A 23819-nucleotide genomic window follows, 5' to 3' on the forward strand; every position below is an offset into this window, starting at 1 on the left:
GGCAGGGTCCCACGGCAACTGTTTTCCACTATCTCTGACCAGGGGTGCAGCAGAAATCCTCGGTGGTCTTGGTTAACCTGCAGGCAGCACCCGGGGGGGAGTGGGCGAGCAGCCCACGCTGCAGGGTGCAGGGATTGATTTCAGCAGGGGCAGGCTGGGAGCGTGGGGGGGTGCAGGCGGCCCCCGGGGAGCCCCGGGGCAAAGGAGCGCCTAGGGCTGCTCTCCCCGAGGGGCTGTGGGTGCCTGGGGCTGGGTGAGCACTGCAGCCCAGGCGGGGGAACTGCTGCCAGCCCCCTCCTCATCCTCATCCAGAACAGAAGTGCACAGGTGGGAGAGGATGTAACAAAAATAGCGTCTCTGTAGAATTTATTGAAGTCTCATTAAATACAGCCATTGTTCCCCTTGCCTTATGTACACAGGGGCTTCAATACATTAAACTGAACGGTTAAAAATATAAAAGCTGGTGCTACCCAAACCCTACCATCAGAGGGAGGGAGAGGAGGAAGGAGACATGGGCATGGGGTCAGTGCTGGGGTGGTGCCCCCGTGCTGGGCCATGGGGCGCTGCCAGCTCACAGGAACCAGAAGCATTTGCGCCTGGATTTCTTCGCATCCAGCTTCGCAGGCAGCTTCATCACTGGCGACGGCTCTTGCCTGGGCGGCAAGGCGGCCCCCGCCGCCGCGGGGGAGCTCGGCATCGCCTCGCCCTCGATATGGCTCAGCACGTGCTGGAAGCGGCCCTCCTGCTGCCGGAAATCGTGCTCCACGCTGCGGGCGAGCGGGGCGAAGGGGACGGCGTTAGGCACACGCTCTGCACCCCCCGTGCTCTCCTCCACCCCTGTGCCCAGCCCACCCCCTGCAAGTCCCCCGGGGAGCTCAGCCCCACTGCGCTCCCGAGGCTGGTGCACGGGGACAGCACGCGTGGCGGGGGACCAGCCTGGCTTCTCGGCTGCCGTCCCGCGGCTGGAGGTGATGATGGAGCCCGTGGGTGGCAGGGGCTGGGACCCGGGGTGCAGAGCGGCCCTTTGAGTGTTTCTCTGGCGGCTTTCTCCAGGGTTCCCGGCATTTCCCAATGGGCGGACTTCCCGGGGCCACCGTGTGCCCCTGTGAGGGGACATCCTGCTGGCATGCACCTCCAGGCAGGTCCTGCCCACCACCCTCACCCTCAGGGGCTGTAAGTGTGGGGGGAGCGGGGGTCGGATCCGTCCCAAACAGCCGTCCCACCTGCGCTCTGCAGCTGGGCACGGCTAAACCTGCATTGCCGGAGCATCCAGGGATCTCTCCTTCTAGAGGAATGGACCAATAAACAGCCCCTGACCAGGTGGCAGGGGTTCTTTTGGGATGGGTCACCCTCAGCTGCCCCCCTCACCCCACACCTTCTTTCTTATCCATCCTCAAAGCCTGGTGCTTCCTCTGCCTTTCTCTTGGGCTTGACTCTGCTTTTTCCTCTGCTTCACCTGCTCACCACAGCTCCTTTGCCCTCAACAAGCACAAACATGCCAAGTCCCTCCTGGGGAGCCGATCTGCTGCAAGGGGCCTCCCGAGGTGCCGGGGAGCTGTCCCCGTCACACTGTGCTGGTGGCACGGAGGTGGCACTCGGGCAGCGGGTCGTTGGGGTTTCCTGCAGCAGCGTCCCCAACTCGGGAGGGCAGCGGCTCCTCTGCTCTGATCACGCGCCGGCGGCAGTGCCCGTTAGTGGCCATGCCCATCAGTGCCCCGCAGGCACCGGTGGCACTGCTGGCCATCCTCGCCAAGGCAGCCGCACTCCCAGCACCGAGGGGAGGGCAGAGGAAGGCTCCGGACACGCCGGGCACCCTGTAGTCACTGGCCACGGCAGCATGATCCCCTCGCTGCCGTTCCTTCGCTGCCGGACCATGACATGCTCCCCCGGGCAGGGCACGGCTTCTCCCCATCCACCCAGGGCTGTAGCCCAGCCCAGCTCAACCAGCAACTGCCAGGACTTTGCCTGTGACTGATGGGGAGCCACACTGATGCGGCGGGGGGTGAGCCCAGGGTCTGTGGGACCCTGGTCGGCAATGAGCCCCACCCAGAGAGGGGCTGTGCGTCCCTGGGGCCAGGATGCCTCATCCTGTTGCCGCTGCCACCAGCGCTGCTGCCTGTCGCACCACTCAAGGACTCAGGTCTCGGGTCTGGGTAGGTAATGGGGGGCTGTGCCCTCAGATTTCCTGCAAGGGCCAGAGCCCCCCGGTGTCCCCGCAGCACACAGGCTGGCTGCTGGCAGCCACGTGCCGTGATGCTTCCTCACAGGGAAAGCACTCTGGTCTCCTCACACCAGCCACGTCCCATCGGCTCAGCGAGGGGCTGCGGTGTGTGCCCGGGCCCACGCGCGTGGCATAGCACACGGGGAGCACCCCGCGAGCCCCCCACTCGCCACGCTGACACCTCCCGGCACCTTGCCCTGCAAGGACACTGATTGTCCCAGCTGTTTCTAACAGAAAGGGAGACCCACGGCAGACAGTCCCATAGCGGGGGGGGGGGCAGCGTGGGGAAGGGACCCCCACTCCCCAGCACAGACGCAGCAGAAGGGCTCGGGGCTGCTATGGGGGGTGCGCAGCTGGTGCGTTCGTGCATGGCCTGGGGGTGGCATGCAGCGGGCAGGGCTGTCCCCTCTGTGTGCCATCCGCTGCCCCGGCTCCTGGCACCCGGGGCACTCCGTGCTCGGCACTGCCCCTGCTCCCCCGGCCCCGTGTCCCACCGGAGCCGCTTATCACGGGGATGGCAGCGAAGCTCAGAGGGAGTCCCCAGCAGGAGCCTGGCAATTACAGGGAGCCACCTCCCCCAGATGTGACAGCTCTCCCACTGCAACGCTGCGTGGAGACAGGCTCGTCAGACCCAATTAGCACTGAAGTCCCCCGCGAGCTAGCGGGGGTGTTCATGGTGTAAATCAGCAGAGAACTGGTGATACAGACGCAGCCCTGCTGTGGCAGCACAGGCATGCAGGGTAGTTGGTGCGGGGGGGCGAGGATGCTGCCAGGCTGGGGCACCCCCAGCCCCAAGGTACATCCCATGCACGGGCAGTCACAAGAGCACGGTGGCTAAAGCGCCCTGTGCACACGCGTGTGCACCGCAGAGCACTGCTCAGCGCCAGCTCTGCGCTCTGCAGCCTGCACTTCCCAGCGCTAGCAGAGGAACCCTAATTCATAGCAAAAAGGAGAACATGCCCGGCCAGCCACCCGCACATGCACAGAGGGAGGCAGCAGGCTGCACAGCCAGAGGGACAAACAGACATCTATAGATGCCTGGACAGGCCGAAGGCTCGGGTGAAACTGCAACTCCCCGATTCCCACAGGGGTGACAGGGAGAGGCCCCAGCCACGTCACTGCCTGCACTGGGACAGCGTGAGACTGGGCTCTGGGGAGAGAGGGCAGTGGAGGAAACAGCCTCCACACCCTGACCCAAAGCCAGTGCCAGGGAAGCAGAGCCAAGGCCTCGCAGTCCCAGACCCTGGCAAGGGGCAGGAACCCCCTGCGTGACCGGCAGTCTGTCTGCAGCATCTCTGCAAAGCTGGCATGGGGACACCAAGGCGCAGCCTGGACTCAGAGCGAGCAAGCAAGCCCACCCACCAGCCACTAATGAGGTTTTCCCCGATATAGTTCTTTTACAAAAGATAAATGCTCTGCCATCAAACGGGAGCCACTGTCCAGCCATCCTTCATGAAAACCACCCCATCTACTCCTGGGAGCGTGGGCTGCTCTCCGCACAGATAAAGGGACCGGATTCAGGCTGTGTAACACCAGGACCCTGCTCTGGCCTTTCGACACGTGGAGGGCACTGGCTGCAGAGCGGCGAGGTGCCTGCACCATGCTGGGAGCCCTGGCAGCACGCTGGGGGAAGAGTGGGCACCAGTGTGCCCAAATGCTCCCGGGCTGGCCCAGTGAGCCGAGCCCTGCTCCAAGGACAGCGAGCAACCTTCAGTGTCCTGCCCAGCATGGGGCTGGCAGGGCAGCTGTGGGACCTGCCGGGGGAGATGCTGCCTTTCGGGCCACGAAGAGAGCTGCAAGGAGAGAGGGGAAGCTGCATGCTCAGGGCTGGAGCGTGCTGCCGGTGGGGAGCACTGTGAGCCCTGTCTGAGGACTCCTTGCAGAGCAAGGGGTCGCCCAGCAAAGACCGAAATAGCCCAGGGAGCTGCGGACCTGCCTGGCGGGGGCTGGCAGGTGAGGTGTCCCCCCCGGCTGGTGTGAGATGGGGGGGGTGTGCTGCAGACAGCGTGGCGTTGGCCCTCTCCCCCCTGCGAGCAGTGGTCCCTGTAACTCGTGATCAGCAGCAGAGCACCTTCATGCCGAAGTGGGCTTGGGCAGCCTGGGTGGTTGTAATGAGGGTGGTCGCCCGACAGCCGAGAGCGGTCCGTACGTGGTGCCCCCCGACAGCCGAGAGCGGTCCGTACGTGGTGCCCCCCGACACCCGAGAGCGGTCCGTACGTGGTGCCCCAGGAGCAGGGGCAGCTGCAGGGACAGCGGGGCTCACAGCCTCTAAGTACCCAGCTGCTGTGGGGCCGTGGGTGGGATGGGTCCCTTGAGATGTGGACGGGCACGAGGCGCAAGGACACAGCGCTGCACACGTGGGATGGGGACAGCCGCTCCACACGTGGCCCACCACCTTTTGCCTTGAGGTTTTTGCAGTGGCCTCTGCCAGAGACAGGACCTGGCACAGGGGTCTTAGCTGGCCCTGTACAGCTGGGTTTGTCTGTCCGAAGGTGCTGGAGGTGTTTCTGCTACAGAGAGCTCCTCCATTAGGAGAGATGAGAGAGGAAAAGCTGTGACTGTGTTAGTGTCATGTCCCCCCCGGGGACAGCCCAGACCTGGACAGGATGAGACCCTGCAACCCTCTCACAGCTTGGGGTGCCCCAAGCATCCACCCTGCCACAGGGACAGGAGATGGAGTGCAGGTGGGCAGGTCCCCTCCCTCCCCCAGCACTCTCCCCATAAGTGAAGACTCACAACCTGCCCTGCCCCTCTGCCTTGTAGCCAAATTAGGAGTCTGAGGGGTGGAGGAGAGCAGGGGCCCTGCTGGGAATGTGTGGGTGCCCGAGCTGGCTCTTACCTGTAGATGATGCAGGCACAGTCCCGGCAGGTCCCGCAGTTGGCGATGTCTTGCCCTGTCCGGTACGAGTGTCTCCTGCGAGAGAGCAGAAGTGCTGTGAGACCGGAGACCCGACCTCGGTCTGCCTGTGCCTCCCCAGCTGCCACAGCCCACTCATCTGCCTCTGGAGTTCATCCTCCAGCAGTCAGGAGCTGGGATTCTCCTCCCTGGATCCCAGCCCCTCTCCTCCCTGGGATCCAGCCCCTCTCCTCCCTGGGATCCAGCCCCTCTCCTCCCCGGATCCCAGCCCCTCTCCTCCCTGGATCCCAGCCCCTCTCCTCCCTGGGATCCAGCCCCTCTCCTCCCTGGGATCCAGCCCCTCTCCTCCCTGGATCCCAGCCCCTCTCCTCCCTGGGATCCAGCCCCTCTCCTCCCTGGATCCCAGCCCCTCTCCTCCCTGGGATCCAGCCCCTCTCCTCCCTGGATCCCAGCCCCTCTCCTCCCTGGGATCCAGCCCCTCTCCTCCCTGGATCCCAGCCCCTCTCCTCCCTGGGATCCAGCCCCTCTCCTCCCCGGATCCCAGCCCCTCTCCTCCCTGGGATCCAGCCCCTCTCCTCCCCGGATCCCAGCCCCTCTCCTCCCATGCGATGCCATTTGATGCCAGGCCAAGCACGGTGCCTCTCAGCTCTGCGGATTTCTCAGATGGGTGCAAACCAGCAACAGGCACAGCAGAAGCCCCGAATCCTCCAGGCTGTGTCCGCCTTCTTTCATCTCCATCTCAGAGCTGTACCTCATGCCCACGGCCACCCCGGGTCACCATGACTCTCCCCACACATGGTGCCACGGAGGGAGTGGGACCATGGGCAGCATGAGGGCTGTGTGGGGGCACTGGTGGCACACAGCAGTGCCCTGACAGATGGGCAGAGGGAGGTGCTCCAGACTAATCACCAGCCTACGCCAAACTCAGGATTTATCTTTTTGATGCTTTTGTACTAGAGAAGCATCCTCCTCCAGGGAAGGTGCACAGGACTTAAATTAAGCTGATGAGCGCCAAAGCTCAGCTCCTCCTCCCTGGATGTTTCTGCTGCTGGTGCTAAACAGGAGCCCTGATGCAGCCCAAGGGCAGCCACACATCGTGCTGCTCCGCTGGGCAAACGCCGGCTGCCTGCCCTGCTGCCCCCCTGCCCGGAGCTCCCCGGGGTGCCTGCTCCCCAGGACCAGGGCCGTGCTTCGGTCCCACCACGCAGATTGTCCCATGTCCCCGGCATCCCCTCTGCCTGCCAGCAGCACGTCCCAGCTCCTGCTGCCCTGCGAGCACAGGGTGTCCACTGGCTGCAGCATCCCGGCGTCCCAGGGACCGGCTGTGACCCCCTCGCCCAGCCCAGTGCTCCCCTGAGCCTGGCAGCCCCCACGAGCCGCTGCTGGCCGGAGGGCCACCACCTCCCCGGGGAAACGGGCCGCCGATGTCTCTCCTTGCTGAGCAGCCTGCAGCTTCTCTGAACCAAGCTTGTGTGCATTTGGCTTCGCAGCCCCTCCAAGCCCCGTGGTGTGGGGCGGTGCCGGGGAGCTGCCCGCAGACCCCCTGTGCCCCAGCACTGCCGGTGGGTGCTCCCCACTGGTGCCCCAACTCCGGCTGCTCTCAGAGCTGCAAGAAAAGGGCCCCATGAAACGCTTTTGGTCACCCTTGCAGACTCCATCTCCACGTCTCCATTGCCCCTCCTAGGCAGAGCAGGCTGTGGCCTTTTGGGGGACAGCTGAGAAAACACCCCCATGTCCCACATAGTAGTCACATTTTCCTGTTTAAATCTTCCTCCTATTACTCGACCTTGATCATGAGTGTTCTCAGCCCTCAGAAACTAGGTCTTTTAATGCACCAAATTACATATTACAATTGGGATTATACTGTTAGCGCATAAATTAGATCATGATACCTTTTATATATATATATATATATATAAGGTACATATATATGTGTGTGTGTGGGGGGGGTATCTAATGTTGTATAAACTGCGCCTCTTTACCAGGATGAGAGCTAATCCCGGGATGGGTGTTTGGTGTGGGATGTTGCTGGTGGTAAACACCTGGGTCCTGTGAGGACACGTTACACCACGAGCAGCATTGGGGCTGGTGGCACCGTGCTGGTGCACGGCCGGTGCCTCGGAGCCGCTGTGTGCCTGCAGGATGCTGACCTGTGGCAAATGAGGCCACGCAGTTCCTCCACATAAGAACACTAGGATAATTTTTAATGTGATTTCCTATCCCATTCCTTATGTCTCTGGGCATCTTGTTTGCTCATTTGACTGCAACAGTATATGGAACCGAGATCTTAATTAAGCTGCCCGCAGTGACGCTAAATCAGCTTCCTGAGCAGACAAGCTTAGCTCTGACCACGGGAGCAAACCTGCCCTCTCAACGGGCACCGCCGTACCCTGCAGGGACGAGGCTCGGCACAGCCACAGCTGCAGGGCTGCCGGCACCTGGAGGGCAGCACTCCCCGGCCTTTCCCCTCCGAGCTGCAGCACAGCCCTGGGGGCAGCAGACCCCCATGCAACCCCGAGAGGCGAGGGGCGAGCAGGCTGCAATGGGGCTGGGTGCGAGGACCAGTATGGGGTGAGCAGCTCCTTGCACCAGCCGGGAGGTTGGTGGCCCTTGTGCAAGATGAGTTTGGAGGGTCTCAGCTCTGGGCCATCGCAGACTAACCTCTAACACCTTGCTCTGTTTGGCAAATCTGCCTGGGAGGCCAAGGAAAATCATCCCAGAGGATGCCCTGCCTGTGGAGCAGGTCCTGGGCAGGGGTGTTTGGGCACCCCCCCGGGACGCAGCCAGGTCAGGCACTGGGGCACCAGACACCAAATTTGTGCCTCAGGTAACGCCGAAGCTGGAGCTGAGAGCAGGCATGAGGAATGGGGAGGCTGTCCCCGGGGCATCCGCCACAGCCGGGCTGAGCCTGCAGTGACCAATGGGCACATCAGCTGCACCGGAGCCGGGCAGGGGGCACAGCTCCCCTCGTCCCCCTGGCCCGCGCCCCCCTGCACCCCTTCCCTGGGTCCCCCCTGTACTCCATCCACAGCACCCCCCCCCCCCAGTCCCACACCGCTGTCCCCACTTGCTCACCCGTCCCGCTGGGCCTCCTTCTTCTCCAGGTCCTGGATGACGTCCAGCAGCACCCGGATGGTCTGTTGGCTGGTCTCCAGCACCCCTTCCAGGGACTGCAGCTGGGACTGCAGGTCCCCTTGCTCCCTGGGCCCCCGGGGACCCTCTCCCTGAGATGTCTGGGCGTCCTCGTCCCCCGCTGCTGGTCCCACCGGCCCCTTGGCCACCACCACGAGCTGCAGAAGGTCCTGGACGTGGCGCAGCATCTGCGACTGCTCGGTGGTGAGGCAGGGCTGCCCATGCTGGGGGACCTCGTCCCATGGCTGCGTCCCCACGCCAGCGCCCCGTGGGGCCGGGGGCAGCGGGTCCCCGGGCCCCTCCGGTCCTGCCCGGCCGTGCCCAGGCTCGGCGGCGTGTAGCCGGCTGCAGATGCCGCGGGGGTCCGGACGGACGAGCGCAGCCAGTGTCTTCTCCGGCACAGCGGTGGCAGAGCCGTGCCGGCCCAGCGCTGGTGGGACGGGGGCTGGCGAGGTGCAGCAGGGTCCCCCCCAGGGCATGCCGCAAAGCTGGTGGTGGGGTGTCGGGGGGTCCCGCGGGGGGTTGCCCTGAGCTGTCTGGCGGAGGCCGTGGGTGTCCGTGGTGGGGATGGTCTGCTGGCGGTGTGGTGTGGGCTGGGGCGGCGGGCGCCCGTGGGGCAGGCTCCGCTCCGAGTCGCTCCGGCCGAGCCCCTGCGGCTCAGCCGGCGGCCAGGGCTGGCCACAGGGCACGGAGGCCGGGCGTGGGGGGGCCCCACGGCTGCCCCTGGGGTTCCCACGGAGCCGGGCGCAGGCAGGGGGGAGCGGGCAGGGCTCGGGGGAGCAGCTCTGCGCCGGGGAGGTGCAGCGGGCAGCAGGGCACCCGGCCGTGGCCAGATAAGGGGGACAAGGATCCCTGGGTGGTGGTGCATGGGGTGCTGCAGCGTGCTGGGCGAGGGCTGTGGCGTGATCGCGCACGGGGAGGCTGCCAGGCACCCACAGGGGCACAGCCCAGCTGGCAACGGTGGGCACGGCCCCCCCTGGGCACCGGGCGCTCCCCGCAGCAGCGGGCAGCACCGAGTCCCCGGCCACGTCACAGACGCTCTTGCTGCGGGGCTGGGAGGCCGGGAAGGGCTTTTGGAGGCTGGGGGAGGTCTGGATGGCGGTGCTCATGCACGCCTTCCTGGGCATGGGCAGCGTCAGCGAGCCCGGCTGGGCCTGGGGCCAGCTCCGCGGTGAGGCACAGAGAGCCGCCGGCTCAGGGGCGTCCCTGGGGGGCGGCGAGGCACGTGGGGTGTTGGGGTCTGTGGCTGCTGCGGGCCCTGGGGGGGGGCTGGCCGCCCGCCCCGCGCCGCCCTCCACCAGGTCCTTGAAGCGGACCTGCTGCGTGCGGTTCCGCCGGCGCTTGAGGCGGCTCTCGACATCAGGCGAGTCGCGGTTGAGCAGCACTGAGCGCACTGTCATGGCTTTCTCCTGGCTGCCCTCGCCGGCGGGGGCCGGGCCGGGAAGGGGCTCCCGGCTGACCATGGCTCAGGGCCCCGGGGCCGCTGCCCTGCAGCAGGGTGCTGCGGCGGGGCGCGGGGGGCCGAGCACCGACGGCCGGAGCCCTGGGCTGCGCCCGTGCCCAGAGCTGCCCAGGGCAGCGGGCGACCTCATCCCGCGCCGCCGCGGAGGGGGGATGCTGCGTGGGAGGCGGGCGAGGGGCCACCGGGCATGCTGCCGGGCGCCCGTCCCTACAGCCCCCGTCCCGCCGCCCCGCCAGCCCTGCCCGTGGCCGTGCCCCCGCGCCGGTGCCGGCAGGCCATGGTCCCACTGCTGTTGGCCCGGGCTCAGTGCCGCCCGTGGGGGGCTGCCCGCGGCGCCGAGTGCCGGCCGTCCCTGCCCATGGCTCCTGGGCTCCCGGACCTGCGGGACAGAGAGAGGCGCGTCAGCCCCGGCCCTGTCACCTCGGTCCCCCAAGGACAGGAGGGTCCCCCATGTGCCACGCTGCCCCACGGAGCCACCGGCCTCTGTGCGCTCCCTCCCCGTCACCAAACGCGAAGAGACAAGCTTTGATCTCTGGTGCTGCCTCTTCAGCACAAAGAGAGGAGGAAAAAAAGAAACCCCTTTAGCATAAACACGTTACGAGTTCACAGCTCAAATCAAGCAGAAGCAGCTGTTAAAAATAGCTCTGCCTCACTGGGGCTGGCGCCTCGTGTTCGTGGGGTGCTGGCAGCGGGAGGGCAGGCGCGGGGGGCTGCTGCACATGGGCACGGGGAGCTCCTGCGTGGGATGTATGGACATAGGTTACCCGCTGTACACAGAGCACCCTCTCTGCATGGGGCTGGACAAGGTGTGGGGCACCCAAATCTGTGTGGGGCATGGCTGGAGTGGCTGTGGGACGCATGGCTGGGCACAGGGGACCCATCATGCATGATGCATGGACAGAGTGAGCACAGGGGACCCGTCGTGTGTGGGGCACGGCTGAACTGGGCACAGGGGACCCGTTGTGCGTGGCTGGACTGGGCACAGGGCCCCATCCTGCACCCAGCACCCACCAGAGGTGCAGCAGGGCTGGCTGGGCTGCCGATGTGGGGGACCAGCTCTGTGGGCAGGGGGTGAGACCATGGCTCGGGGACACTGAGCCAGCTTCAGGCATGTGGGAACCAGCCAGGAGGAAGGACACCGAGATGGCAACTTCGGTGTGACCGGGGGATCTCTCCCTGCCCCTCACCGTGGAGAAGGGCGGCTGCTGGTGTCTCTCCAGCTCTCACCCGCAGGGCTGTGGCTTGGGGAGGCTGCGGTGGGGCTGCCTCGGGAGAGCGAGGTGTCCCGGGGCCATCGTACCTCCTGCCACCGTGCAGCCCCGGGCAGCCTGCCCGCCCGCGCCCGCCACAGCTCTCGCCTGCCGTCGTGCTGGCCCGCAGCACAGCTCCCTCTCGCAGGGCCACCGCCACAGCTCGTGTTTGGGGACGCGTCCCTGACCCAGGCGGCACAGGGGCAGGACCTGGGGGATGGGTCCTGAGCAGGGGGATCACACCCAGCCACGTCCTTGTCCCTGCCATCGTCCCCTGTCTGTGCCATCATTAGCACCGCTATGCAGGGCTCCTCCAACCCGTGCAGACAGGGCAAACCTCCCGCCGCAGCCCTGTCCTGGCATTACCCCCGCACCAGCACCAAGCCCTCGTGCCTGCCTCGCTCTGCCTCTGCCCACCCTGGTCACTGGCTGCTGCCCCGGCCCAGGCACGTGTCGCCGTGGGGCACAGGACACACACCAGGAGCCCTGCCCGGGGTGCCGAGGAGCCTAAGGGCTCATTTCGGGAGGCAGCACCAGGGGCAGGGCAGGAGACACACAGACGCCAGCCCTGGTGGGCACCGGCACGGCTTCGCTTGGCAGCTCAGCCTCCCAGCACCCGAGGTCTGCAAACATCCAGAGGTACCTGAGGCACGAGCGAGGAGCAGAGCGACATGGGCTCCCCATGGCACGGACTCACTCCCTCGTGGCACGTCCCGCAGCCTGCAGCACCGTGGCCCCCGCCCCGGACCACAGCCCACACTGCTCCCCCAGTGCCCCCATCGGCACGCTGAGACGGGACCCTCGCTGTGGGTGGGCACACGGCACCAGGCAGCTCCCCCCAGCCCCCCTCGCCGCCTTGCCTTGCTCCCGCTGGAACGAAGCTGCTGACTCAGCACGGCGGCCTGGGATCACCCTGCACTGGTAACGACAAAACTTCCCGAGCGCCGAGAGTGCCGGTGCCTGGTGCGTTCCCTGGCTGGCAGCAAGCTGCCGACTTGGGGGAGCAGGGGGCTCAGGCAGCCCTCCCGGCCCCCGCCCTGGCCCCGCACCCCCCCAGCGCCTCCGCACGCCCCCGCAGCAGCATTAGTCGGGATGCTGCTCCACGCACCGCCCAGCCGCCCGGCGCTTTCCTTCCCGAGCTTGGAGCCGTGCCCAGACACCGGGAGATGTTTGTGAAGCAGGACGCGACGGAGACACGGTGGAGGGATGGGGCACCTCGTTAGTATGGGCAGCAACGGGCGGCGGGGAGAGCCGGCTCGGGGACGGAGCCAGCGCCGCCTGCCCCCGCGCCCCTCGCTCGCCGCAGCCCGGGGGAGCACCCCGTGTCCCTGCCTGGCCCGGGGCAGGACCCCACTCTGGACAGCGAGGGCCTGCGGGGCGAGCCACCGCCCGAGCCCTGCCGCAGCCGCGGGGTCACCTCTCCCCACTCGTGCCGGTGCCCAGCACCCCCCACCCAGGTCCTGCTTCAGCATCCCTGGGGGGGCAACACGCCGGGTGGCAGAGCGGGGCTGGCTGGCACGTCTGCGCGCCGGACCAGCCTCCCGAGTGCGGCTCAGGACCGGCACAGCCAAGCCAGGCTGAGTGCTCCCAGCCAGCCTGCCCCGGGGGCTTCCTTAATGAGAGCACTAAGGGGCACGGGGCAGAGGTGCCAGGAACCGTTCCGACAGCCAGGCATGGGGCAGGAGCGCTCCCGGCACGGTCCGAGCGCGGATGCAGCCCCCGCGAGCCCGCAGCAGAGATCTCACTGAAACACAGCCGACGGCAGAGCATGACAAGGCCATTCCACTGCCTACGCGGTGAGCGCGATGCTGTCAGTCAGCGGGGCCTCCACCAAGGCACCCTCTGCCTCCCGACCTGCACCGCTGGGGAGATGGGAGACAAGCCACAAGGATGAAGAAAAAGTCTATAAATTATACATGCACCAACTCCGTTTGGGAACAGCTCTGAGGATGTCAAACACCAGGACCCTCCCACTCATCTCTCTACATACACTTTATGGTACGGTTAGATTTAGTGCTGCGTTCGGGTGCTGTTTGCAGCGTGCCAGCATCTTCGAGTGCTGATGCCGAGTCCTGCTGCAGGATGGAAGCAGGACTGTGCAACCCAGCAGCTGCGGTGTCTGACGGGCCCCCCCATATTGTAGCTGAATCCGAGGAAACCGCTCTGCCGATGGATCCATCTGGAAGTGCAGTTCCAGGGACACTTCGGATGCACAGAAAGGGCCACCGGGAAGGGGCTGTGCAGGAAGCACAGGCACCCAGCCCCCAGCCGCACCAGCACTTTGCAGCTGCTATCTTCAAGCACATTTACTGGGAAATGGCACTTAGCACCCCAATCCTGGGGCCATGTGCTCACCCATGCCCCCCATGCGTTTGGCTACACCACCCGATGCAATATGTGTCCAGCATGCAGCCACGCTCCCTGCTCGCCCCACCAGCTCCCCCATGGGCATCCCAGGACAGCAATCTGGGCTGGTCAGACTGGAGGAGCAGCAGCAGGGACATCTCCTGCTAATGCTGCCTTACCCCAGAACAAGGTACCTACGGGTCTGGCCAGTCCTGCAGTGCCGAGGGCTGCCGGGAGGGCAGTGCTGAAGGACGAGATGCTGTGAAGCTGGAGTCCCTCTGAGGTCCCGAATCTGCAGCAGCCCCTTCTGGGGTCCAGTCTGCCAGAATCTCAGGGCGGCGGCAGCTCCTCTCTCCCAGAGGATGGCTGGGATCGGGGGCAGGGGAGGGCATGGCTAAAGGAGACTTGTCCTAGCCACCGTGTTGGGGCTGATTGTCCTCAGGCTCAGAGCTCAGAGCCAGAGCTCAGCTGGTGTAGAGCGGCCGAGTGCATGGGACAGGGAGCCCCGGCACGGGGGGAGCCAGGAGGGCACGGGGGGGCTGGCACCGGCTGGGGGCAGCGTTGGGGGAACGGGCTGGGAGCCTGACTGATAACAGCTGAAGGACAGCAGCGTGTACCAGCCATGCCAGTCAGCACAGGGCCACAGAGAACACGGCTCATCAAACCAATTTGCTGTCTGTTTTGATGAGGTTCCAAGTTTGGTCGATGAAGGTAAAAGCCTCGATGGAGCAGACTTGGATTTTTTGTGAGGCATTTGACATTTTGATGAAGAAAACTGAATAATCTGAAAGCAACGTGGCACACATTAAATGGATTAAAACCTGGCTAACCAGCATGTCTCAAGACATAATCATCCAGCGATCATCGCCAATTAGCCGTGCTCCTGCCCAGGTCCTGTGGAGGGGCAGCCGGGCCTCGTGCAGGCACTGGCTGTCACTGACCTCAAAGGAAAAACTCAGCACTGAGAACATGCATGGGTTACACCAAGGCTGAGGGAAGGGCGAAGCAGGAAAAAGACAAATACAGAGCCACCCGAGGAACATGGAGCAGATGCTGTGCAGGATGGGTCTCTGCTGCGGGAGCCCCACATTCCTCTCCATCTGAGCAGCAAAACACAGCGGCTGAAAATCGGGGGTCAGGGCAGTCAGAGGAGCAATTTTCTTAAAAAGAGGCCAGCCAGTGCTAGAGCAACTTGGGAAGGATTTGCATGGTGGTGGATCCTCTGTCTCAGCAATTTTTTAAGGTCTGAGTGTTTCTCCTCTGGTACATATGGGAATTAAGAGAGCATGAATAAGGTGAGACAGCAGGTCACACCAGATGATGTATAGATAAAACCAGACAATGGCACTGTAATGCAATAGAAGACACAAGTACTTCAGCTCTGGTCTCTCTGGTTCAGCAGAATGCTCAGCAAAGTTGGGAACGGCGTCTCCTCCACTGAGTGAGCCCAGGAGCTGAGGAAGCATCAGGAACTGCTTCCCATGACCTGGCCATGGACACCACTGAACTTCAGGTGACAACTCCCACCTAGTCTTTGGATTGTCCTCACTCCCCATAAACATCAAATACCCCTCAGAACAACGTGGGTCCGTCAGCAGCGCTGGGGCTCTGAATCACGCATCAGCTCGCTTCCATCCCCGGCCCAGAGCCCTCTGGATCCATGGCCGCGCCACTGGGGATGGTGGGATCCAAAATCTGGTCCTGCATCACCAGCCCGTGCTTTGCCAGTGCACTGCCAGCTCCCACCTGCAGCCTGTAACAGGCTTGTGAATCTCCCTTTGGAGAGCCCATGGCCCCACGATTGGGTCACTTTTCTTAGGCCAGTACTGATTGATGGAGAATTTTGTGAGACACGCACGAAATCTTCTGGTTTTGTAGCTTGAGACTCATCTTGTGTGGGCTGCAGGGTTGACCTCAGAGGAAAAGAGCCCTCCTCCACACTGACCTGGCCGGAAAGTTATCTGCATCCACCAAAAATACCACCGAGCAGAGGGAAAGCCTCCAGCTGTACGCCTGCCTCCTCCTCCTCCTCCCTTGAGGCAGCAAGGCCTGGCTCTGCTCTTCCTCCTGACTCAAGGGACATCGGTGTCCCGTGGGAGAGACTAGCCTGGGACTGGTGAGGCTGCTGGGCAGACCCCAGCCACGACCGTCAAACAGCGGGACCGCAGCCACCAACGGAGGGTCCAGCTGCCCCCCACACCCGTGAACAATCCTGCCCGTCCCCTGGCCAGCTTTGGCCTTTCTCCACCCATCCTCCACCTCGTCCTCCTGGTAATGTCTGTGGCAGAGGGAAAACCAGAGCAGACACATAAATCTTCTCCTCAAGACGCAGGAAGCCAGGAGATTAGATTTATGAGAGAGGAAGTCATATTCTCCTGGAACTGCAGAAGAGAACAGCTAATTACCCAGCACCACTCACCGGGTACAACGGCTTCTCCTGGGACAAAACCTTTGCTTTTCCTGATCTCAGGAAAGGCGAGAGGTGCTGCTGGCGACGGAGAGGGGCAGCACCGGAGGATGAGGCATTTGCTCTCAGTGGAGGACCAGGCAGGAGCCAGGTTCATGACACATCACTCAGCAACAGAGCGTAATCCTTCCTTGGCTCCAAGAGGACTCGACACGTTTGTACTCAGATCGAAGCATCTGTGGGAGCTGAGGGTGGAGGACTAAGAGCATCTCCTTGGGCAGCTAGCAAACCCAAAATCCGGTTCCTTGCTGAGGAAGCTCCACCATGAAGCCAGCTCATGCCCTACCCTTGTGGTTCTCTTGGAGGCTCTTCCAGAGCCCAGCTGCTCGGAGGCTCACAGACCTTCTAATTTCCTGCCGGCACTTAATCATGGCCAGTTTATATCCGACTGTGCTCGTGCCAGTATAGTGCTTCCGCTTGAACAGCTCTTCTCCCTTCTCAGCGTTCAGCCCTTGTGTGTTCACAGCGAGGACACACGTCCCTTCTCCAGCCACACTTTGCAGTGCTCAGCAGGTCCACCTCTGTTTATGTCCCCCAAGGCCAGCTCCCGTGTCTCCGATGATCCTTGCAGCCTCCCTCCACATCGCAGCACTTGACCTCCTCCCTCCTGAGAGCGTTCAAGGCAAGGTCTTGGGCTCTGCTCAAACACCTCTGGGGCCCCAACAGAAACACCCGGGCTGCCCCAGCTGAGGACGGCAGCACTCCCAGCGCCCAGCGAGCATCGCCCAGGGCCTCTGGGGAGCATCACTGACACACGGGTCCTCCCCTGGGTCAGCCAGGGCCTGGTGCAAGCAGCAGCTCGCACAAGCCAAGGGCTCTGCACACATCTCTATTTAGGTCACTGGCTGAAGTGCTCTGCAGGAAAATTAGTCACTCTCCCAGCCACGGGGCCCAGGCGAGGGCTCTCATTGCCTGGCCAGAGCAGGGAGCCCCCACCACCCCCCTCCCTGCAGCACCAGCACCCCCGGGCACCTCTCCAGGGCTGACTGGGGCTCCCGGATGCCCTCGCTGCACACACCACAGCTAATGCCTCATGGGAGAGGTCCCACTGATTAGGGAAGAAGCAACAAGATCCTCCTGCCAGCACACAGGGGTCATCAACTCCTTGCTCTTTCAACTGCACTTACGCTGGTGCTGTCAGATGGAGAGTTTACATGGCCAGGAGACAGACTGAAGTACAAAGCCTTTGCACGAAGCTTTCGGAAGCCTGCAGAAGCCAAATTATTCCTCCGTTTCCCATGGATGCTCATACGGCTGTCATGACAGTAGTGTCTCTGTTCTTGCTGCTACCTGCTTGCTTTCCCACCTCTCTCTGCCAGCTAGAGGAGCCCTGACACCACCATTTTAAATGAGACATGGAGAGGTAGGATGACCTACCCAGGGAACATGGGCAGCCCCTATGAAGCAGGGTGAGGTCAGGAGGAGTTTGTTTCACATCCCAGGCTTCCCCCAGCCACCTCTGTGGAAAAGCAGGCCAGCATCCCTCACAGTCTGCGGCTGCTGCTGGGCACCCTTCCTAGGGGCAACAGAACAGACCACCGTGGGAGGAGGAAAACGCCCTGCTCAGCTGCTTCCTTCCCTGCAAACGTGGCGTGGGCAACATCACGGTCCTCTGAGTCCCAGAGATGCCCTGCATGACTGCACGGCTGTGGGAAAACACTTGACGTGGAGATCCAGCCCAATATGTGAGAGCTCAGCTGGTGCCCCCCACCAAAGCACGTGGGCTCTGTCAGCACCCCCAATGTGGGCTATTCCTGCAGTGATTACAGGACAAGGGAAAGTAGGACGTGGCCCAAAGACCTTTGGCCACAGGAGACCCAAGCTCATCCCAGGCCCTCCCGGGGAGGAACATCTCACCTCTCGGAGAACCGCGCTCAGGCACCCATCTGGAGCCAACACACCCCAGCAAGCAGAGCAGCCGGCTGGGCTGGGGAGCCCTGACAGTCTGGGACTCTGTGTGCTCCTTCGCATGCCAGAAACTGTATTAAAAAACCACAAGCTGTCCACAAAGCCCATTTCTGGAAAAAGCGGGAAAGGCTTTGCCACCCAGCAGTTCACAGAGGCGACTGCACCATCCCGGTCAACACTGTGTGTGCCACTCCAGACTCCTGGGGGCTCAGCCCTGGGCACAGGCAGCACCCCCCCACAGCCTCGTCCACTCCCCATGGGGCAGTCCCCCGTGGGGCAGCCCCCCGTCCCGCCAGTGCTCACCGGCTGCGGTCCTGGCAGCCAGTGCGGGAGGCCTCTGCAGCTGCAGCCTCCCAGCAGATAGGGAGAATGTCGTTTCAGAATACAAATTCTTGCCTTTAAGTGGATTTCCAATGCCATCTAGCAGTCAGTCCCCCTTTATCTTTATGCGCTTTAGACAACACTGTCTACCAGGGGAATTTAGGAATTAGCAAGTGTCTTTCTTTACCGTGTGCCTCGGTTTCCCCACCCACCAAACAGCCAGGATGATATGGACCATCTTCATAAACACGCAAGACAGACCCTGTCCAAAAGCACTGGTTAGGACTGAAGTACTACTGTTATGACAGATGGGAATAGACCCGCTAATTATTTGTGGCCTCTGGATGCTACCATACTATTAAATAATTATAATAATTATAATTCATAAGGAAGATCACCTCAGTCTAAAGGAGCTTCTGCGTTCAAATTTGCTCCACTCCTCTGAGCACACTGGAAGGACTGAATGCTTCCTGCAGAGAGGAACACGCCGAGAAAGGCCAGCGGGCGCCAGCCTAAGCCCGGCTCTGCCGGGGAGCCGCTTTGGCGGCAGCTCTCCGGCCCCTCTCCTCGGGCAGCACAGCAGGGATGATGCACGGCCGGCCGTCCCCAGTGCGCCCTGTCACCACGGCTGTCCCGGGGGTCTTGCTCCCGTGCCCTGTCAGCCGGTGTGGAGACTGCTGGGAGCTGCTGGCAAGGAATGCTCTGTGCCTCTGAGAGCCAGCGGGCAGCCTGGCCGAGACCTGCCGTCCCCGTGCGGCCACAAGCTGGCAGAGCCCAGGTCCCGGCGACTACTCATACGGGTCCACCCTGTGCTCCCGACATAAAAAAGGCGCCGTGGAAACCTCTTCTCCAGGCTCCCCCCCCCACACATCTGCGAGGAGCCAGAGCTCTAACTGGGTTTTGTGGGCGCTCCCGTGGGGTGGAGAGGGACTGGAGCAGCCCTGGAAGCTGCGCCTTCTTGTTTCACAGGAAGCAGGTAGGGCTGCACCCGGCTCCGCTCCTGCCTCAGCGGCTGCCGAAACCCCACCGGCAGACACAAAGGCCTTGAACGCAGAGCACGGCGCTGCGAGCTGCTGGGAGCAACGTGGGCTGAATCCCTCCAGTGTGAGCAGCCGTGCCCTCGGCCGGCGTCAGCGTGGCGTGCGGTACCGAAAGTGACATCGCTGGGATCATGCGTGTGCGTGTGTCAACCAAACACAGCCCTGGCTGACGGACGCGTCTCGAAACGAGGGGGAGCAGAGCTCCGGCTGCTCCCGGGCGCAGCTCCATCCCCGCATCTCCCGCAGGGAGCAGCGGCAGAGCCACGGGCCGGGGTGGCAGCGCCGGGGCCTGACCCTCGGGGGGTCTTCAGCCCCTCTAACACAGCAGCTCTAGACGCAGATCGATGTCCCTCGGCTGCACGCCAAGCCACTGCCTCCAGCACGGCTGCGTCCCCCAGAGACCCTTACCGTGGCAGCCAGCGGGCTTGCTCGGTGCGGGGTGCCCGGTGTGGGGTGTCGCCAGCCCCGTGCCTCCCCTCCCGCACTTCCCCGGGCAGCTCCTGCTGGGCGGCAGGGCAGAGACGGGGGGGACCCGGGGGTGCCGCGACCCCCGGCAGCACGGGGCGGCCGAGGCCGCTGGGAGCCGGGCAGCGCGCACCGGCGGCGGGGAGGGAGGGACAGCGCGGCTCCCGCTCCTCGCCCGCCCGGCCCGGCTCCTCGCCCCGGCCCCGGCGCACCCCTCGGGCCGCTGCGCCCCGGGGGTGCCCGCACCGCCACGGAGCCCCGGTTTCGCTGCTCTGCCCGTCCCGCTCCGCGGCTCCCAGCGCCGGGGTCCCCGCCACGCCGACCGCCACCCCCGCCGGCCGCGGGTCCCCCCCGCCCCGGGTGCCCGCACCGCTCGGGGTCCCGGCCCCGGCCCGGGCGCCGCAGGGCCGGTTCCCGCAGCGCCCGGCCCGTCCCGCTCCCCGCCCGATACCTGGTGCTCGGCGGCGGCGCGGGTCGGGCAGCGGCGGGCGCGGGGCACGGCGGGGCGGGGCGGGGCGGGGCGGGGCGGGGCCGCGCGGGCTCGCCGGTACCGGGGCGGAGCCGGCGGGGGCGGGGCGGGGCGGAGCCGGGGCGGCGGGCGGCCCCGGGGTCCCCGCCGCGCCGAGTCCCGCGGCCCCGGTACCTGCAGCCTCTCGGCTGGGTCCTGCCCAGGCCGGGTCGGCGGGGACCGGGACCGCGACCGCGACCGCCGAGGCGCTGGGCAGCGCCTGCCCCGGGTGGGGGGGCTGCAGGCGCCGGTCCGGTGCTCGGGGCCGGGCACGCGGTGGGGCGCAGCCCCCGTCGCCCCACCATCCCCAGCCCCGCCGGGCCCAGCAGCCTCCGCCCGGCGCCGGGGAAGGCCCGTGCCCGCCCCGGGGCTGGGGTCGCGGCGGCGGGCGGCGCAGCCCTGGGCACCGGGGGGAGGTGGGCCTCGCAGCGGGCAGGGCTGCGGGGCGGCAGGAGCCACGCCACAGCGGCGGTCAGGAGCTGTGGGGGTCCCCGAGCTGGGGAGCAGCACGCAGGCGTGCAGCGTGCTCCCGGAGACCACAGACCCTCCTCCCCAGCTTTTAGCCTGTCCTGCCTGCGGCCCTGCCGGGTGTCCCAGCCACCCTGGGGCTGTGTGGGACCGCTCGGTGGGTTTGGGGGCCACGTGCTGCGCTGGGCTACCCCTGGTTCCGTTCCGCATGCACACACTCTCCACAGAACAAACCACATCCCTACGTGGAGCAGTGCCTGGCTGTGTGGCTCCCAGTAATGCAATTTAAATGTAAATACAGTTTCCCTTGAAGAAGGTGTAGCAGGTGGTGCAGGGAGTTCACCTGAATCTAATTCCAGCACCCACCAGAACAGCTGTTTCCAGATGACTGAACTAATCTCATCAAATCCCCAGAACAGGCTGGTTTGCTGCAGAAGTTGCCTCCCGTCGCTTTCCTGCCTTGCCCCAGGTTCCCCACGGGCCTGTGCTGGTTGCGCAGCACTTCTCGCTGCGGTGATGGTGGGTGACGTGCACCCCTGGCTGGTACCTGAGCGATGGCCCCCCAGAACCTCAGCGAAGGCTCGGGCTGCTCCTGCTCAGCCCCGCTGAGCGGTGTGGCTGAACAGCTGAGCTCTGTCAGTGGGGCAGGCAACCCCGGCTCCCACCATGGTGTCTCTCCCAAGGCCAGGGCTCCGTGGCATCACACACACGGACCCTCAAGGAACATGGGTGGATTTGTGGCACTTTCCCCACTTTGCCAGCACTTAGTGCTCTCTCCCTCGCAGGCAGGGCATCCCTGGCTCCCCAGCCAAGTCCTGGGAGCAGGCCGTGCTGCGCGGTGAGGAGGGACTCGCCTCCAGCTTTGCAGGCAAGCTGTACTTGCTGGGACTCGTGCAGGCAGCCGCAGGCATCCAGTCAGTCACCTGGGTGTCTGCAGGATCTCTGCGGCGTGCCTGCGTGGCCTCCCTGCATGCAGGTGCTGCTGGTCCTGCTGCGTGCCAGCGTTCAGCAGGGAAGCCTCAGGTCTGCGGCTTCCCTTTGATGCTAAAAGGACTGGGATCTGTTGGCTTTTTGTTCTCTTGCTTCTCACAAGATAATTCCCTGCAAACCTGCCCGCGCCCTGGACGGCAGCCAGGGCTGGCCGTGGGGCACAGTGCTTCCCGCAGTGATCCCCTGCAATGTGCTGCAGCCCTTCCAGCGGGGCTCCCCTGGCCCCGCTGCTGGGGCCGCTCAGGGGCCAGCGGGGTGAACGTGGGGCCCTTGGTCACAGACAGCAGCTGAGTGGCCCCGGGCTGTCCCCTTCAGCCTCTGAAACACCCTCTCCGCTGGCTGTTCCTTGCAGCTGGTGAGGGGCTGGCCTGGGGCTGCGATGGGGCTCCATCACACCAAGCAGGGGAACGCCAGAGCCAGTGGAATGAGCAAGGAGGAAGCTCTGGCAGCAGCTGAGGTGCCAGGGCTGGCAGGGGCCTGCGTCACCCTGGGCCTTCGTGCAGTGCCACCCGGGATGAGCAGTGGTGCTCAGCACCCAGGGGTGTCCTCGCAGCGCTCACAGCACGACGGTCTCCAGGGAAGGGTTGGTGTGTGAAGCCACCCACAGAGCTCTGTCAGTGACACTGGGGCATGGCAGGGCCTTTGCTCCTCCCGAGCCTGCCAGATGACACTCTTACCCCCAGAAATAGCCGCTTTTTCCCACAGTTTCCACTCCCAGGACAGCTTTCCAGCTGAGCAGCCACACGTGGGCTATGCTTGACACCACTGAAAACTGGGTCTGTAGTAATAGGAAGCATCATGCGCTCTTGTGGCCAAGCATTCACCCCGGCAGTGCCAGGCTCCCCACCACGTTGGAGCGACTTGACCGAGCCCGGGCTCTGCCCGTCCGCAGCACGCCGTGGCGCTTCCGAGGGTGACTGGGTTGGCTGGTGTGTTCCCTGGCGTGTGCGAGGTGACAGTACTCCGGCAGGGTGCTTGATGCTGAGAGCAGGCGGTGCTGCGCTGCCACTTTAGAGCATCCCCCCAAGCTCAGTGCTGCAAACGGCCACGTCTGAGTGAGCAGAGCCTGGGGGGGATCCCGGCAATTGAGCAACACCCCCACTCAGTGCCTGGGAGCCCTGACCCTGTTGGCTTTTGGGCTTCAGTTCTGCTCAGTTACCCGAGGAGTTTCCTGCAGCTTTGTCCCAAGAGCAAGTCTGTTGCAGACTCATCTATGTTAGAAATATTGTCAAAAAAATGTTGCACTAATTAGCTAAATGGCAGATGAAGCCCTGTGGTGAGCAGCAGGTGGGTGTTGCACCCTGCCGCCCACGGTGCTCCTTTCTGGAGCGATGCAGCGAGCCCAATTTGGAGATCAGGCTCGGCTTTTCTCACTGGGCAGACACAGCCGCCCCGGCCAGCCCGCACTATCGCCGCGGCTCGTCTTGCAGCAGAGCTGTGAGCACCCGGAGCAGGAGTGGAGTTAACGGCTCGTTTGGGACCCTTCACTAGGGGTAGTCTAGACACATCGGCCTCCAGGAAGAAGCTGCTTGCAATTTTCAAATTGCGCTTACATCCACATACTGTCTGAAGTTACTTTAAAAATTACAGATGTAGGCTACAGTGAATATGCTATATAGTTATGTCTGTGTCCTCCCCAGCATCACGGCAGGTGACAGAGCTGTCCCACCCCCGGAGCAGGATGCATGGGACTGGGAGAGGAAGGGCTGGCTGTGGGATCCGGGGTGGACTGGGGCGGGAGGAGAGGTCTGAAGATCCGGGGAGGAGGGTCCCTCAGGACAGCTGGGGCTCAGGGGTACAGCCTGGCTGGGGGGACATGGAGGGGTACGCGGGGCCTGACCAGCCCCTCTCCCCCAGAGTCACTACGTGGCCTGCATGGCTGCCATCCTGAGCCAGATGGACAAGGACCACTACAGCTCCTACATCAAGGCGTTCCCCTCCCGGCCCGAACTGATGGTGAGTGCTGCCCCACGCAGCAAGACCCGGGCCCTCCATCCCCAGCACCTCCTTGCCTCTCCACCCCACGTCTCGGCTGGGGCGTCCCACTGGTCCCAGTGCCCTGCCTGCACCTGGGCACCCCCTAGCCCCAGCAGAGCCCACGTCCCTGCTCCATGGAGGTGAAGCTCTCGCTGTCATGTAGCGAGGGTCGCTCCCAGCCCCGGTGCTCAGCAGCGTGGTTGAGCCCATCTCCTGACATCTCCTCCTCCCTGGCAGGACTTCCTCATGGAGACCTTCATCCTCTTCAAGGACCTGATTGGCAAGATGGTGTACCCCTCCGACTGGATGGTGATGAACATGGTGCAGAACCGGTGAGGGCCTCTGGGCTGGAGGGACCCGCAGGCGGATGTGGGGGCTGGATGTGAGAACCTGGGGTGCCTTGCTGG

At 64.3% G+C, this 23819-nt stretch overlaps 2 protein-coding genes across 2 annotated transcripts in view; one reads left to right on the forward strand and one right to left on the reverse strand.

Annotated features, from left to right (window-relative positions):
• LOC116962489 (dedicator of cytokinesis protein 2-like) overlaps positions 1-23819 on the forward strand; it is a 77674-nt gene that overhangs the window by 39634 nt on the left and 14221 nt on the right. The window contains exons 29-30 of the mRNA XM_042807982.1: positions 23293-23391; positions 23650-23744. Of these exons, the coding sequence (XP_042663916.1) occupies positions 23293-23391; positions 23650-23744 (194 nt within the window). The remainder of the gene's footprint in view (positions 1-23292; positions 23392-23649; positions 23745-23819) is intronic.
• Positions 341-11627, reverse strand: LOC116962487 (nascent polypeptide-associated complex subunit alpha, muscle-specific form-like). The gene is made up of 3 exons (XM_042807984.1): positions 8154-11627; positions 5061-5135; positions 341-767 (listed from the first exon to the last, which is right to left on the reverse strand). Exons 1-3 carry the CDS (start codon positions 9671-9673, stop codon positions 572-574), a joined length of 1791 nt encoding a protein of 596 aa, XP_042663918.1. The 5' UTR covers positions 9674-11627; the 3' UTR covers positions 341-571.

Source organism: Tyto alba, unplaced genomic scaffold (genome assembly GCF_018691265.1).
Source record: "Tyto alba isolate M040663 unplaced genomic scaffold, T.alba_DEE_v4.0 Super-Scaffold_6, whole genome shotgun sequence".
Lineage (NCBI taxonomy): Eukaryota > Metazoa > Chordata > Aves > Strigiformes > Tytonidae > Tyto > Tyto alba.